This window comes from Osmia lignaria, chromosome 8, assembly GCF_051020975.1.
Source record: "Osmia lignaria lignaria isolate PbOS001 chromosome 8, iyOsmLign1, whole genome shotgun sequence".
NCBI classification, from domain to species: Eukaryota; Metazoa; Arthropoda; class Insecta; order Hymenoptera; family Megachilidae; genus Osmia; species Osmia lignaria.
The window spans coordinates 9,628,981-9,641,680 of NC_135039.1; the positions used below are offsets into that span (position 1 = coordinate 9,628,981).

At 37.0% G+C, this 12,700-nt stretch overlaps 1 protein-coding gene across 3 annotated transcripts in view; it reads right to left on the bottom strand.

Moving 5' to 3' along the window:
* The window catches only part of LOC117608815 (uridine phosphorylase 1), a 77,287-nt gene that overhangs the window by 3,612 nt on the left and 60,975 nt on the right, over positions 1 to 12,700 (bottom strand). For all 3 annotated transcript variants that reach the window (XM_076689838.1, XM_076689837.1, XM_076689839.1), the window contains exons 3-5: positions 6,972 to 7,133; positions 3,866 to 4,051; positions 209 to 541 (exon numbers count right to left, since the gene is read on the bottom strand). In XM_076689838.1, coding sequence (XP_076545953.1) covers positions 209 to 541; positions 3,866 to 4,051; positions 6,972 to 7,133 — 681 coding nt within the window. The remainder of the gene's footprint in view (positions 1 to 208; positions 542 to 3,865; positions 4,052 to 6,971; positions 7,134 to 12,700) is intronic.

The following is a 12,700-nucleotide window of genomic DNA, read 5'->3' on the forward strand; positions in this document are numbered from 1 at the left end:
ATAATGTAGATAATTTATAAGTTCATAATTATATTAATTAGTAGATTGAATATATAATTATATTAATAAGCAGATTAAGTTTACAATTATATATCATTATAATTACATAATTATACTTAATTATTTGTATAACTATTTAACGCATACATATAATATGAAATATATAATGTATATAATTCATAATTATACTAATCAGTAATTTAATTACCTGATCTCCCTTGAATCGATCTATCAATGTAACACAAACGACAGCAGACTTGATACCCGCATGATGGGTAAGAGCCGCAAAGGAGAGACTTTCCATTTCTATATTTACTACTCCAGCTTTATGCAACTTGTTCAAATACTCCATTTTATCGTTTTCTGTGAATTCACAGAACGCGCCATCCATTCGACCCTGTCCTTCATAGAAGTCATAGGTGCACATAGTTTTACCGATCACGGTGTCATAAGGATCGTCCCGATGTGCTAGAGCCTTCAAATCGTGGGCTAACTGTCGATCTAGCTTCGAAGGCCTTCTTACTATTTTACCTAGCACAGGCTGCAAGAAAGAACAAAATATAGTAAATACTTTTAGTATTATTCAACTTCTTCAGGGATACAGCGTTACTGAGTTGGACATTGTTAATAATTTTTTGTTTTCAAATTTCATTGGACGTTGTTAATAATATTTTTTATCAAATTTCGATGGACATTGTTAATAATTGTTTAAATCAAATTTTATTGGACATTGTTAATAATTATTTTGGATGAAGTTCCGAATACGACAGGTCGCCGATCAAGATGAAATTTTAAGGGGGGGGACCCCAAATAGAAAGTGGTATCTCCGGCTTCCTATTAGTTTCCGAGATATTAATTAAAAACTTTCGTACAATACATAGAATTTTTCCTGTATAGACACAACTAACACAACCGTCTTCGCTGTAGTAAGTTGACATCGTCAAGTGTCGAACAGCCGTTGACACAGCGGGAATTCCAACCTGACTATCTATAGGGTGTCCTATTCAAAACTTTGGAAATACGACGACTGTTGCAAAGTTGCCGGCCGCCAGGAGGCGGCCGGAAATTTATCTGCCCTAACCTAACCTACGTTTAAATCAAATGTGTTTAATTCCTTGAGAATTAGTAATAAAATAAGAAACATAACGTAATGTAACTAAAAAAATGGACTTTACATGGTACACCCTATAGAAACGGAAGACGATATTGCTATGGTGTGAACGACTGTTCGACACTTGACGATGACGGTTGCTACAGCGAAGACGGTAGTGTTAGTTACGTCTGTATAGGAAAAATCCTATGTATTGTACGAAAGTTTTTAATTAATATCTCGGAAACTAATAGGAAGCCGAAGATACCACTTTATATTTGGGGTCCCCTCCCCCGTTCCCCAGCCCCTCAAAATTTCATCTTGATCGGCGACCGGTCGTATTCGGAACTACAGCCATTTTTTTGTTTCAAATTTTATTGGACATTGTTAATAATTTTTTTTTTCAAATTTTAGTGGGCAGAGTAGGGCCCGGGAGTTCGAACGCCATCTCTTGTACAGAAAGCCTACATGCGTACACTGACGAGAGTTGCATTGAACTTGTGTAGTGAAGTTGGCTACAAATTCACTACGCATTCACGCCGTGTCGGTGAGTTCACTGCGACAAGTTCAATGCAACTCATCGTCAGTGTACAAGAGAAAATAAATTTGAATTGGATTGAATTTGTTTTTTTTCTTTTTTCAAATCGACTACCATTATTATAAACAAAATATTTATGCTTCACAAGAACATAGATAGATTTTATTGCTAATACATTAATAAATAAGTTTGCAGAATATAAAAATGCAAAGGTACCAAAGAAAAAAAATGATGAACTTGTGCAGGTGTTTAGTGCAAGGGGAAGGTGCTAGTTACCCCGGACGCCCTTAGTTCGGGTCGGCAACCGAGGTCTATTAAGCTCTCTGAGCCAAATCATCAGAATATAAAAAAACATATATGAAAATTTTTTGCTAATTATTTAGCTATTTTTTGCCGTAAAAAGTAAGTCTTTTGCTGCAGCCATTAAAAAATTACAAAGGGCTAAATAGCTTAATATTAAGCTATCTAGCCATTGTAGAAAATAGCATATAGTAAAATAAAACAAAAAATCAATAACACATACATTTTTTGCTATTTTTTTGCTATATTTTACATTGAAAAGTATTTCTTTTACTCCAACTGTTATAAAGTTACAAACGGTTAGATAATTTTTTAGACTATTTTTAATTTATTTTGCGAACAAAAAATTTAGAACTCGAATATTTTAATAGCAAATAATTCAGGGAACATTTTGACATGATAATGTACAAGTAAATAATTTTTTAAAGCACCTTACTCTTATAGTTTGGGTGGTGCTCTTATCCATTTTTAGTCTTTTCGTGACATCAAAACGTCTCCTGAATTATTTGCCGTCCTAATATGTAAGCTCTTGAATTTTCTGCTCATAAAACAAGTTTAAAAGACTAAATACCAATCAACACCAATTAAACTAAATGAGTAAGATGCTTTAAAAATAATTAATTGCGAGCATAGTTATGACATTAGAATGGTTCGCGAATTATTTGTTCGCAAAATATCTAGATTGTGATTTTATTTCTGACGAAATAGGTTTGAAAAAATTTATATTTATTTTTTAATTTATAAAAAAATAAACGATACAAAATCTATTTTATGCAAAAAGGATGTATATAAAATTTTACTCGCAATTAATTATTTTTAAAGCATTTTACTCATTTAGTTTAAGTGGTGCTGATCGGTATTTAGTCTTTTAAACTTGTTTTATGAGCAGAAAATTCCAGAGCTTACATATTATGACAGCAAATAATTCAGGAGACGTTTTGATGTTACGAAAAGACTAAAAATGGATAAGAACACCACCCAAACTATAAGAGTAAGGTACTTTAAAAAATTATTTACTTGTACATTATCATGTCAAAATGTTCTCTGAATTATTTGTTATTAAAATATTCGAGTTCTAAATTTTCTGTTTGCAAAATAAATTAAAAATAGTTTAAAAAGTCATCTAACCTTTTGTAACCTTGTAACATTTGGAGCAAAAGAAATACTTTTCAATATAAAATATAGTACAAAAATAGCAAAAAATGTATGTATTATTGATTTTTTGTTTTATTTTCCTACATGCTATTTTTTACAATGGCTAGATGGCTTAATATTAAACTATCTAGCCCTTTGTAACTTTTTAATGGCTGAAGCAAAAAAATTACTTTTTACTGCAAAAAATTGCAAGTAATTAGCAAAAAATTTTCATATATATTTTTTTATATTCTGATGATTTGGCTCAGATAGCTTAATAGATCTCGGCAACCGTCAGGGAGCTGCGAGATCAGCACTGTTCCCGTTGGCGATCGCCTGGATATAATAGAAATTCCGAAAAGCGGTGTTACAGGGGTCTGGGGTATGGATCGTCTGTCGTCAGCCCTAGTGAAGACTCTGGCAGACGATCCCGAGAGGAAACGCTTTTTTCTGTTCCTACACTTGTAAAAAAGGCGCTTCCCCTCCGATTTCGATGATTTTTAAATTTGTTGTAAAATTTTCTCCTCTAACAATTTTTAAGTTCACCCGTTATGTAGAGGTTTGCTAGACCCAGTGCCTTTGTTTACGGAAATAGTAAGCAAAGGACGGTCGCATACATATAAGACAGAATTCACTGCAGTGGCACAAATTTCTTTTCGTAATTATTTCAAAAACTAAGCAAGACCGACATATAGATTTGAGGAAAAAAGTTGCTTAAAACGTCGAATTTTACAACACATTAAAAAATCATTAAAATCGGAAGGGAAGCGCTTTTGCTACGAGTTCGCGAAAAAAATTCTTACCAAATCCAAGTAAGGCTTCAGCATGCCATCTACTGCTTCTTCAGAAATAACGACGGTACCGCCTTCGATGCCGATTCCGCCGCAAGTACCGATTCTAAAGAATATCGGGTCCTTCACTTTGGCATGGTACATCAGCTTGATCACTTCGTGCAAGAGAATTCCCACCGATGGTATGCCCATTCCATGCTAAATGAAAAGGAATGTAAAATATTGGGAGAACTGTTCGGGGTTTGCTTGGATTCCTATGGTTTTTGGCCATTATCGCAATTGTTGAGCGTGTATATAGCAACAAAAATGATTTCGATTACAATCATTGCTGAATATTACTAGGCCACCATCCGCTTCGTGGCTGACACACTGGAGCGAAGCGATTGATTTGCAGTAAAAGTAACTTTAACAGAGTTGGGACACAATATAGCAATTAAAAGTAGCGTTTACACGAATTCAAAACTCGCGCGATAGAGTAATTCCGATTTCTCTCTGAGAAACCATTTCTCAAGGACACTACCGATCTCTGATTTTATTCTATATAAACACTCACAGTAACCACTGTGATCGGCTTGCAAAGAATGGTCAAAATTGATAATCTAGATTTTGAGTTAAAAAGTCACAAAAATCTTGATCAGGCAATGAAGTTCGCTTGTCGAATAGTTTAACATGATCTGGGATCAGATATGTCAATGAGGTAATACTAATGCAACGAGCTAACTTTGTTATTTTTCATTTTTTTCTTATAAAACTTTTACCAAGATGTTTCTGACATTTTTCTGATTAAAATGATACCAAACACGATATAATTTGGACTATATTTACTGGACTAATAAGTTTCGGACACGGGGAAGGATAGCGAATGAAAAAGAAAGAGACGCCGCGATCGCGACAATCGGCAAAGATCAAAAGCATGTTATATTGTTCTAAATACCAAGAGGATGCTAAGTTTTTTATTTTTAGTTTTCCTTTTATACAACTTTTACTGACAAATTTGTGGAACTTTTCTGATTAAAATGATATGAAACATGACCAGTGGCGGCCCGTAGCTAAAATTAGTGGGTCTGCTGCTCCAGACAATTTTTAGCCTTCGTTTTAAAACACCGGCACTGTGGGAGCGGCAGTGCTCTCTTTCCTGCGCAGCCTCGCGCGCAGCTTCCTATGTGCGCATGCGCACACAAACACCACGCCGCACAGTGGGACAAGACGGCTTTTGGCGTTCAAAATTCTGTAACTTCGCTTCTATTGGAAATATTTTAATGAAACTTTGGGAAGTTTTTGCCTGCATTATTGGGTTTAAGTAGTATTAATATAAATCATATTGAACTACAGGGTGTCATAATATTCCCGTATAAAGTGTAAATAGACATATTTACTGCGTTTCGGTTCAAGTAGCTTTCGCTTACGGCAGGCCTGTCCAAGTAGGGGAATCCACTCCTAGAACACGTTTTGGGTCCCCTTCCAACGCTGCTCCTTCAAGTAAGATGGAACGGTTCCGACTACCGTCTCTCCGTCTTTTCTAGCAGCGGTACTATCTCCTCAGAGAGATGGAGCTTGAAGGAGCAGCGTTGGAAGGGGACCCAAAACATGTGTTCCAGGAGTGAATTCCCCTACTTGGACAGGCCTGGCTTACGGGAAATGACGGGAGTGAAGCTCGAGGATTGGTTCGCGCTGAATTTTTCGAAAGTCGCGGTCGAGTAAGAAGGTCGTTATCGATAATTGAACAAAAATGTCTGGTGGTAAAGAACCCACCTCATAATCACTGGTCACCCCCAGGTACCGAGAGTACCCTCAGGAGAGGCATTCCGCGTGCAGGTAAGAACTTTATGAACCCCTTTGTTCTGACTAAAAGGTGGTAAATATATTGTTTCGTTAATGCAAAGATATAATCCAGAAAAAGGGCAATGGTTTAAATCTACGAAAACGTTTATATAGGGTGATTCTCTCGCTACGCAAGACAAAAGCCGTGCCGCACAATGGAACCCCTGCTGTTCCGTTTCTCGTCTTCGTCTCACAATCAGCCATAAACACACACAGAGCAGTCCTGGGTCCGGCGATATGACCCCTGGGTCTCTTTACCCGCAAAAACAGCAGGGTTCGATCGTGCGGCACGGCTTTTGTCTTGCATAGCGAGAGAATCACACTGTAGAAGGTAATTGATGGCCGACAGGTCAAAACAATCATTATTGTCGCGGAGCAATTCAGACTTTCTTAGAATATTGAAAGTTTGCTTACAACAATAAAAAAAAGTGGGTTGGTTTATGATATGGTGATTGTGCACAACTTGAAAAAATGGACTACACTACGTTAAACTACAGTTTATTCTCTATCCATGTACGTAAATAGTTTTTCAATTTTCGAATTCATGAAAATCGACTTTTAATCACCGAAAGCTGATTTGTCCCACTGTGCGGCAGTGCTCACTTTCCTGCGCAGCCTCGCGCGCAGCTTCCTATGTGCGTATGCGCACACAAACGCCACGCCGCGGCGGTGCACCGCTGGAACTGTGGAGCGCACAGTTCTATACAAAGATTTTTATATCTTTTTCATAAACTGGGGGACGGACATTAAGCTTAAGGATTATACTGTACAAGTATAAAGAAAAAATTAAAGAAAAAAGGACTCCTTATATTAAATGTTATCGATAATATCAAGTGGAAATAGGGGATGCTGCAGTTCCACAGTGCCTATACGCGAGCCGCCACTGAACACGACGTAATTCGGAACATATTTACTTGCAACAACTTATAATGCATCATTATCATTCCTATTAAATTAGAAAAAAGTTACACGGTAAATATGGTCCGAATTATATGTATCGTGTTTGGTCTTATTTCAATCAGAAAAATGTCACAAATCTGCTAATAAAAGTTTCATAGCAAAAAAATTAGAGATAAAAAGGTTTCATCGTTGCATTAGGGTTGTTTCACCGACATTTCTCCTTGATCGCTCCATCCTTTTTTTCGCTCGTTGTCCTTTTCTACGTTCGAAGCGATCGGCAAACTTCTAACAATGTAGAAACTGCACGATATGAACGAAAGTTCGGTCCCGAGCGCTTCGGAATTATCGAATCTTTACTGTACTTAGAATACGATTTCAAAGCTATTGGTGTACTTACGCTAATAGAAAGGACTGGTCCGACTTTGTACATAGAGTAACGATACGAATACTGGCTGATATCAAGGAGCGTCGTTCCAGCGGGAAGCTTATGACCTATTTCTTTCATTATGTAATGGGCAAATTGTTCCATACGTTTCGGTGTTCCTCCCATGCATACGAACTGCAAAAAAAGATTATAAGATTATTTAATACATTAACACTAAACATACCACACGCGGTCAAATGATCGTTTTTAAGGGGCTATACCAGTGTAACACTTTTGAAAAATTGATTTTTTTTTTCCATTTTTTGAAAGGATATACTCTCTAGAATATCATATTAAAATTTTAAGGTCAAATTTCAAATAGTTTAAGAATGGCAACGTTCTAAAAAGTGACTCCTGGCATGTCAGAAACGGTATTTCTCAAAGGGTATAGCCGGATAGATGGTCAAAACTGCCACCAAACCAAATTCGACTTGCTATGAACCATTCGATAGGTGATAAAAAAAAACCAGTCTGTGCCAAGTTTCAACCCTGTATCTCATCTGGGAGGGTAATTAAGGGTAAAAATGTAATTGCAAGGTTTTTGGCCAATTTCTCCTATTTAATGACATTCGTAAATTCTGAAAAAAATCAGAGACATTTCTATTTGTGAGGCACATATTACAGAATTTTTTCAGATTTTTAGATTGAAAACTGAAGCCGTGAAAGATCAAAAACGTCAAAAAATGCTGAAAAATAGCGATTTTGTATGGAAGGAGTCGCGGATCTAGATTCATATTTTTTTTATAAGTGTATATTATCGATACTATTATTCTCAATTTTTTTGAGAATTTTTGGTCAGGTCAATTTCAACAATTAAAATTTAACTTCACAATTTTTCTTGTATTATACGTACAATGTATTTTAAACATAAGAAAATATTTTGTTCACTATCTAATTGTTCATAATCTTCACTCTATATTAAGAAATACGTCTTTCTTAACCCTTTATTTGCTGAATTTCTTAAAAGTTTTTAAAATTTGTGCTAACTTTTTTAAATACTTAATTTAGGTGCAACTAAACACTCTACAGCACAATTTCCATTATAAATCCCAAAATAATTTGGGACTTTGAAGTCCCGACAGGACTTTATGGAAGCGCTAATTTTGTATAATATATTATTTGGTAAAATTTGAAATTTTAATGGTAATTTGAAAGATACAAAAAGTTAAACAATAATTTTATCAAATAATTCTGTACATAATATAAAAAAATATAAAACAGAGAAAAAAATAGTAAATATTTATTTATATTCAGAAAGCAGATCACTTCTATCACTACTATTTCTTATGGTATTCAAGAAAACAATTTTCTTTCTCATTTACACACAGGCGTATGTTACATTCTGAACACTGAATGAGGTCTTCACTCAACTTTTCTAGAAGCACACATTTCACATCTTCCTCATGATGTTACAAATGTTGGCCAGTGGCGATTTAATACAGTAATACAATTAATACAGTACCATGAAAAAACTGACGGGACTTATAAGGGTGGGCCTCGAACTGCGCCGATTACTTTATGGCGGGAGCTATAACATTTCGGAGACACGAAGGTCGGGTACTGTATACCTGGGTTGGAAAGTAGCGCATGCATGCCGAGAAGCCAGCTAGACTCGTCCTGCGCGGATTGCTTAATTCAACCTTTAACCCGTTCGATCAGCAGCGGGAGCTATCTTTTAGTTTCGATTAAATAGAAAAAAGTTTGGTCAGGTTAGGTTAGATTAGCCCCTCTCCCCCATCGCAGATCGGCGACTTCTTGCGGAGTCGCTGGGCCACAGATGGCCGGTGCTGGGCCCCCGGTCACCATTGCACGCGGCCCGAGGAGTAGCCGGCGTCGGGTGTGGCCCCCGTCGTCGGCGGAGTTGGCACTAAGGGGGAGGGTCAAAGGTTAGACCCTCCCCCGTGATAGGACGCTTTGCGCCAAGGGTGGTTGGGTCCCGGGGCCCTTCCTTACGCCCAGTGCGGGTCACCGTGGGGGTTTTAGCCGGTAAAAATCCGGCACTACCCTCGGCCCCTCCCCAGGGGGGCTGGGGGTCTTTAGAAGATTTCCCTCACGAAAAAAAAAGGTTAGGTTAAATTAGTTAATAAAAAAGTACTAATAAAAGAAGGCCTGAGTGGCTTTAGTCAGTGAAAAAATATTAATAAAAAAAAACCTGAATGGCGTTAGTCAGTGAAAAAATATTAATATTCAATTATTTTTCGGCTCTGCTGAGCTCTGTCTGACTTCCAGGTATACAGTACCAGTCTTTTATGGCCCCCGCCATAAAGTAATCTGCGCAGTTCATGCACGACCCTTATAAGTCCCGTCAGTAAATAAAGGGTTAAAGGGGTCATTTGACCGTTTACGGTAGGAATAGGTATACATGAAGTGTCGGTAGGTTTACTGTTAACTACATCTTCATTTTAAAAGAAATATATATAAAAATATTATACAGGGTGATCCTCTTGCTAGGGGACACAAAGGAACACTGGCGACAATGGACCCCTTGACTACACCATAAAGAGGTCCGTATTGTCGCGTGCCAGCGGGGACCTACCCGGGCCGAGACGACTCTGTGTTTCTTCATGGTGCGGTCAAGGGATTCATTGTCGCCAGTTCCTTTGTGTCCTCTAGCGAGAGAATCACCCTGTATATGATTATATGTAGGTACATTCTTGATTTTCGTCTTATTTTGATCCCCAGAATCATCTCGTCAGACACCTTGTATAGGGTGGACCAATAACTTCGATCACCCTCATCGTCTCATATTTTTGGAACTATGAAAAAAGTTTATTTACAAAAGTGGTATGGCACCCCGAATACCATTACATAATAGTAATAATTTTGTTTGCACACAGAGAATTTTTAGAGATTTTAAAGTTAACTCCGTTTTCTTAAATAGAACTGAAATCAAACCAAACCGGTCGAACTCGACTACCAGTTGGTATCCTAACATTTCCAGGTCCAACTATGTGATATTGCACATTCCAGACATACGGCAATCTTCGGGAGATCGTAAAATCCCTCGAGTGTAGAAATATATGAAATCCAGTCTTTCAAACGACATTTTAGAATATTGAAGGAAAAATAAAGTGCCTTTAGGTTCGGACTAATTAAGTAACTTGCAGGGGGAAATACAGAGTGTAATAGTAATAATTTTATGTCCTTTAAAAAAATGCTCTGTAATTCGAAGGGTATACGTGAACTACTTTTCGTGTTTCACTGCTACTCCACCACAGGTGCTATTGCTACTCTTGTTGACCCTTGTCAAGAAACATAGATCTGCTATCAAGTATGCAATCATCAAATGTTTAAATGTTTTATACTTTTGTTAAGATGCGAGCTTTTTGTTTTTTAACTGAATCTTTTTATTCTTAAAAAAAATTTTGAAAAGAGTTGATTTTGACCCCTACATACCCATATGAAATTTTATGCTGTGGACTTTAATAGTTTAAGAATTATGAAGGGTCGAAATTGAATTTTGGACTTAACTCCTGCTCCTATGATTTTTTCAATAGTTGCGTCAATCAGAGCTAATTATTCATTGCTTAAATTTTAAAACAAATAAAGAAAACTGAAATATTGGGTATACATGGCATTCAACGATCCTTGACTGGGAAATTAGAATTAGAATTAAACTCAAAATTCAACCATACCAAAAGTAGGTACTAGTTTTTTGACTAGAGTTGTCATGTGTCTTTACACATTTGAAATGTAAGATGTGACTTGATATTATAAGGTAAAGGGGTAATTGAAATGTCAAGAAACCAAACATCAGTTAAAAAAGAAATTTTTGTTTTTGAAACAAAAAACAAATATTTAAAAATATTCACGAATCATACAAATAAAAATATTTGAACATACGAACGAGTCGAATAAAATGAAGCATTCAATTGCTCGGATTGCTCTTTCCTTAAATAAATGTCACAGTCCAAAAGCGCATGTACAGTTTCTATGCAACATACAAAATAATGGCTCGAGGTTTTCCAGAGCTGTGTTACCGAGAAACACGCAGGCAACAATCACCCATTGTTCTATTTAGGTCATGAAATGCCGTGCTTTCTTTTTAACGACAGATCCCTCATTGATACTCTAGCGAATACAACGTAGACGAGGTGGTATCGTTGATAGTATTAGCACGTTGAATGCCGTCGGGGTCACCGTTGACCAGCACTGCAAACCAGATACACTCGAATAATTAACACAAAACAATAATAGAAAAATACTAGTTTGCATTGCGTTGCTATTATACTAGTAATTTAAGATAGCAAATAGAAGACTTGAAATTTGAACTTTGAAAATTAACTATATTTTTTTATCGTTTACACTGAATTAAGATTTCTGGAGCCCGGGACTATCTAAGCCAGTTTCCCAACGTGGGGTCCATGCCCCACAGGGGGCAATTTGATTGTTAACGCTTTGAGCGTTACGCCACCCATATATGGGTGACGCTTGAATTTCAATAGGAATCCATCACTCATATTATTAGGAATTCTTTGACTTACTTAATTGGAAATACTTGTATTAGATACTTGAAATTGTGAATACAAATACAGTATAGACTCGTTATAAGCTAAAAAGATCTCTACGCTATTTGCAAAGAAACCATCCCCACCATTGGGGGGTATACCTCTCGAGACGCAGCGAAGCTCGCTCGCCGAGTAGCGTAACATGATCTAGGATCAGATATCGGTGAGGCAACACTAATGCAATAACCTAACTTTGTTACTTTTCATTTTTTTTTTATAAAACTTTTTCCATGATATTTCTGAGATTTTTCTAATTGCAATGATACCAAACACGATATAATTCGGACCATATTTACTTGAAACAACTTATTATGTATCATCATTTCTATTAAAATTAGACAAAAGGGTTGACCTTTACCAAAAGGTGGGACGCAAATCCGGATGTGTCATATGTCATTGGAAAGCCCTTGACGAAGGGAACACAATGGTGTGGGTGGGAGGTCTTAAATATGAGACCTTGACCCGCTAGAGGTCAAAAACTAAGATGATTTCAAATATATATACATATTGAGTTTACTCAAAAGCTGGGCGGCAAATCCGAATGGGTCATATGTCATTGGAAAGCCCTTGACGAGAGGAACACAACGGTGTGGGTGGGAAGTCTTAAATATGAGACCTTGACCCGCTAGAGGTCAAAAACTAAAATGCCCCAAAACATATAAATTCATTAACTTTTTTTTTTTCTTATTTAACGAGGAGAAATCTTCGAAAAAGACACCCTACCTTAACCTAACCTAACCTAACCCTAACCTAACCTAAATATGGCGGTGACGGCGCTGTATCTGCGGTGGTTTGTACGTTACACAGCGCAACATTCGCGTTTTTATCATAATCCAGCGTCAGGAGCGGGTCTATCTGGACGAAAACCTCTCGTACAACAAAATTAACGTAATTTTAGTTTTTAACCTCTAGCGGGTCAGGGTCTGATATTTAACACCTCCCACCCACGCCATTGTGTTCCTCTCGTCAAGGGCTTTCCAATGATATATGACCCATCCGGATTTGCGTCCCACCTTTTGGTAAAGTCCAACCCAAGTACATATAGCAGGATAAGATGGTCAAAAGTTTCCTTGACCCGATTTTATTTTGCAATGTGCCATTCGATAGCTTATCCCAAAAAACCATGGTACACCAAGTTTCAACCCTGTACCTCAACCGGGAGGGTAGTTACAGGGTAAGAAAGAAAAAATAGTT